This window comes from Micropterus dolomieu, linkage group LG12 (assembly GCF_021292245.1).
Source record: "Micropterus dolomieu isolate WLL.071019.BEF.003 ecotype Adirondacks linkage group LG12, ASM2129224v1, whole genome shotgun sequence".
NCBI lineage: Eukaryota > Metazoa > Chordata > Actinopteri > Centrarchiformes > Centrarchidae > Micropterus > Micropterus dolomieu.
Genome location: NC_060161.1, coordinates 5,480,667 through 5,484,916, shown reverse-complemented (window position 1 = coordinate 5,484,916; position 4,250 = coordinate 5,480,667). Strand labels below are relative to the sequence as shown.

Below are 4,250 nucleotides of genomic sequence, written 5' to 3'. Positions count from 1 at the left end.
ATGACAGCAAATTTTGTTTTGAAGACTTTGGAGAATTTGACCGAGGGGCAATTCAAGAAGTTCAAATGGTGTCTGAAGCAGCCTGACATCCTGCAAGGCTACCAAACCATCAAAGAGTCCGAACTTGAGAACACAATCAGGTTAAAAACAGTGGATCTAATGGTAAACACCTATAACCTTCATGGAGCTCTGGAGGTGACTAAGAAGGTTTTACTGGAGATACCCAGGAAGGACCTGGTGCAGAGTCTGCCAGACACCATCTCAGGACCAGAAGGTTGGTAAACCTTTTTTTGTATTTTCAAGCAGGGAGACACATACAGACGTGGACGAAATTGTTGGTACCCTTCCATTAAAGAAAGAAAAACCCACAATGGTCCCTGAATAAATAAATAACAATTTACTGAAAATGAACTGATGAAAATCAGACATTCCTTTTGAATTGTTGTTCAACAGAATTATTGTTTTATAAACAAACAAACAGGCCTGTACAAAAATGATGGTACCCCTAAAAAAGAATCTGACAATAGAGACAAGTTAAACTAAGGTGTGTCCTGCAATTAGAATCATCAGTCAGTCGGCCTATTTAAAGGCTGTAAAGTATTCACTGTGCTGTTTGGTATCATGGTGTGTACCACACTGATCATAGACTACAGAAAGCTAAGGAAAGAGCTGTCTCGGGAGATTAGAAAGACAATTATAGACAAGCATTTCAAAGGTAAAGGCTATAAGACCATCTCCAAGCAGCATGATGTTCCTGTGACAGTTGCACATATTATTCAGAAGTTTAAGGTCAACAGGACTGTAGCCAACCTCCCTAGACGTGGTTGTAAGAGTATAATTGGAGACACCACAGCTGAAAACAAATCATATAAAAACGAGACTGGAAATTGCAAAAAAAAAGTATATTGACAAGCCACAAAGCTTCTTGAGAATGTCCTTTGGACAGATGAGACAAAACTGGAGCTGTTTGGCAAGTCACAAAGAAAAGAACACCGTACCTGCTGTGAAGCATGGAGGAGGCTCGGTTATGTTTTGGGGCTGCTTTGCTGCATCTGGCACAGGGTCACTTGAATCTGTACAGGGTACAATGACATCTAAAGACTATCAAGTCATTCTGGAGCAAAATGTGCTACCCAGTTTCAGGAATCTTGGTCTCAGTTGCAGGTCATTGGTCCTCCAACAGGATAATGATCCAAAACACAACTAAAAACACCAAAAAAGGCTAAGAGCAAAACATTGGGCTATTCTGAAGTGGCCTTTTATGAGTCCTGATCTAAATCCTATTGAACATGTGTGGAAGGAGGTGAAACATGCAGTCGGGAGAAGGCACCCTAAAAACCTGAAAACAAAATATTAAATTAAGGGTACCATCATTTTTGTGCAGGCCAGTTTCATTAGTTTTTTCTGCTGAACCAAAACTCAAAAGCAAAAAGTTAGTTCAGGGACCATTGTGGGTTTTTCTTTCTTTAACGGAAGGGTACCAACTATTTTGTCCACGTCTGGGTCACGTGATAATATGAAAATATGAACTTGTATTTGCTGGACCATGGCATCGAAAACGGCATTAATTTAAATGTAATTTATACTGTTCACCTTAATTATGAGAAAAAATTGCACTGCATTCTTATGCAAAAACAGATTTCTTCGTTTTGTGTTAATTATCCAGAATCATGGTTCTTTTTGTGCGCGCTGCAAATTATCTTAAATTATGTTTTTTAATGCGAACTTCAGGGAAAATCAATCAGGTGTTTGTTTAGTTGGAAGGCTTTTATCTGTTTGGTGAGCTAATAATTTTATTTTAAAAGTTTTATTGGCCTATAATACTCAGAGGTAATATTTTGATTTATTGTACTCAACAGTATCCATTTCAAATGTTTTATCCTTCTGCCACGTGAGTCCCCATTTCTCATTTCTCCAGTTTATGTGCATGGCTTATAGTTGGCACATTCTCCGGTCACGTTAGTTTTTTTAAAGATTATAACCAACCTTTGCGTGGGAAGTGGCAAATGCACGTTTCCAGCTCCATTTTGTGCATATGTACCATTTATAAATGAGGTCCCTGATCTTTAGTATAAGTAATTAAGGTTTAAGTTATCAATCATTGGTGTTTGAGAGGACATTCTGTAGGCATGAAGGTGATGATTTGATTCTTCTTTCTTTCCTTGGTTTGAGACACTGGGAGATAATGTCAATGAGTAAATGTGAATGGTTTTATTATTCATGTGGTATTTTATGCCTTGAGTAAATGACAGTCTCTGGGATTGTTTAGGCTGAAAGTACTCTGACCTGCTGGAAGTTTCTGTGTTTGTTCAGTGGCAGCTAAATCAAAACGAGATATTTCATGGTTACAAAGTCAACCATCAGAAATACATCAGTGCTATCAAAATGTATGACTATCTAAACATTGCTGTATTTGCTATTAAACTAAAGCATGCAATAAAGTGTAATACAAATGTGTGCTACAACATACTGAAGTCAGGAGATATGGTCTTCCTTAAAAATCTAGTCTTAAAAATGCACCATCAGACCTGCAGCTAACACTGTCACTACTGCAGCTACAGCTGCTAGGCAGCTTGGTTGATTCATCCAACACTTTTCTTCAGTAAACATGGGGCCAGGTCATGTTACATTACAAATTATAATACTAGGAATTTTTGTTAAGTACAGCTGAGGTGTACTGACAAAAATGTGACAAATGTCAATAAGTTACTATACTTTACTTGTAAACCTTACTGTGCCTTCTTTTGTCATTCTTAGACCAGTATGACCAGTGTGAAAATGTTTTCAATTTCATACTCAATTTGTGTTGTGATGAATGCTGTAGAAGCCCTGAGCATCTATAGAATCAGGGGCAGCACACTTCTTTACTGCCAAAAGTATGTTCAGTCTGCACGAGATGCAAATGTCAGATAAAGACCAAACTGGTTCACCAAGACATGCTAACTTCCAACTCTGATGATCTTTGTTGTGTGTTCATTCAGGAAATCCTTTTGCAGTTTGTCAGCATAAATTTAAATCTAAGCTGAAGAAGAAGTTCCAGTGTGTGTTTGAGGGGATTGCTAAAGCAGGAAACCCAACTCTTCTGAACCAGATCTACACAGAGCTCTACATCACAGAGGGAGGGACTGCAGAGGTCAATGATGAACATGAGGTCAGACAGATTGAAACAGCATCCAGGAAACCAGACAGACCAGAAACAACCATCAGACAAGAAGACATCTTTAAACCCTCACCTGGAAGAGATGAACCAATCAGAACAGTGATGACAAAGGGAGTGGCTGGCATTGGGAAAACAGTCTTAACACAGAAGTTCACTCTGGACTGGGCTGAAGACAAAGCCAACCAGGACATACAGTTCACATTTCCATTCACTTTCAGAGAGCTGAATGTGCTGAAAGAGAAAAAGTACAGCTTGGTGGAACTTGTTCATCACTTCTTTACTGAAACCAAAGCAGAAGGAATCTACAGATTTGAAGAGTTCCAGGTTGTGTTCATCTTTGACGGTCTGGATGAGTGTCGACTTCCTCTGGACTTCCACAACAATGAGGTCCTGACTGATGTTACAGAGTCCACCTCAGTGGATGTGCTGCTGACAAACCTCATCAGGGGGAACCTGCTTCCCTCTGCTTACCTCTGGATAACCACACGACCTGCAGCAGCCAATCAGATCCCTCCTGAGTGTGTTGACATGGTGACAGAGGTCAGAGGGTTCACTGACCCACAAAAGGAGGAGTACTTCAGGAAGAGGTTCAGAGATGAGGAGCAGGCCAGCAGCATCATTTCCCACATCAAGACATCACGAAGCCTCCACATCATGTGCCACATCCCAGTCTTCTGCTGGATCACTGCTACAGTTCTGGAGGATGAGTTGAAGACCAGAGAAGGAGGAGAGCTGCCCAAGACCCTGACTGAGATGTACATCCACTTCCTGGTGGTTCAGTCCAAACTGAATAACGTCAAGTATGATGGAGGAGCTGAGACAGACCCACACTGGAGTCCAGAGAGCAGGAAGATGATTGAGTCTCTGGGAAAACTGGCTTTTGAGCAGCTGCAGAAAGGCAACCTGATCTTCTATGAATCAGACCTGACAGAGTGTGGCATCGATATCAGAGCAGCCTCAGTGTACTCAGGAGTGTTCACACAGATCTTTAAAGAGGAGAGAGGGCTGTACCAGGACAAGGTGTTCTGCTTCGTCCATCTGACCGTTCAGGAGTTTCTGGCTGCTCTTCATGTCCATCTGACCTTCATCA

The 4,250-nt window shown here is 40.8% G+C and overlaps 1 protein-coding gene across 1 annotated transcript in view; it reads left to right on the top strand.

The window, feature by feature from the left end:
* LOC123980717 (NACHT, LRR and PYD domains-containing protein 12-like) overlaps positions 1–4,250 on the top strand; it is a 15,035-nt gene continuing 10,785 nt past the window's right edge. Inside the window, exons 1-2 of the mRNA XM_046065233.1 lie at positions 1–274; positions 2,982–3,747. Of these exons, the coding sequence (XP_045921189.1) occupies positions 1–274; positions 2,982–3,747 (1,040 nt within the window). The remainder of the gene's footprint in view (positions 275–2,981; positions 3,748–4,250) is intronic.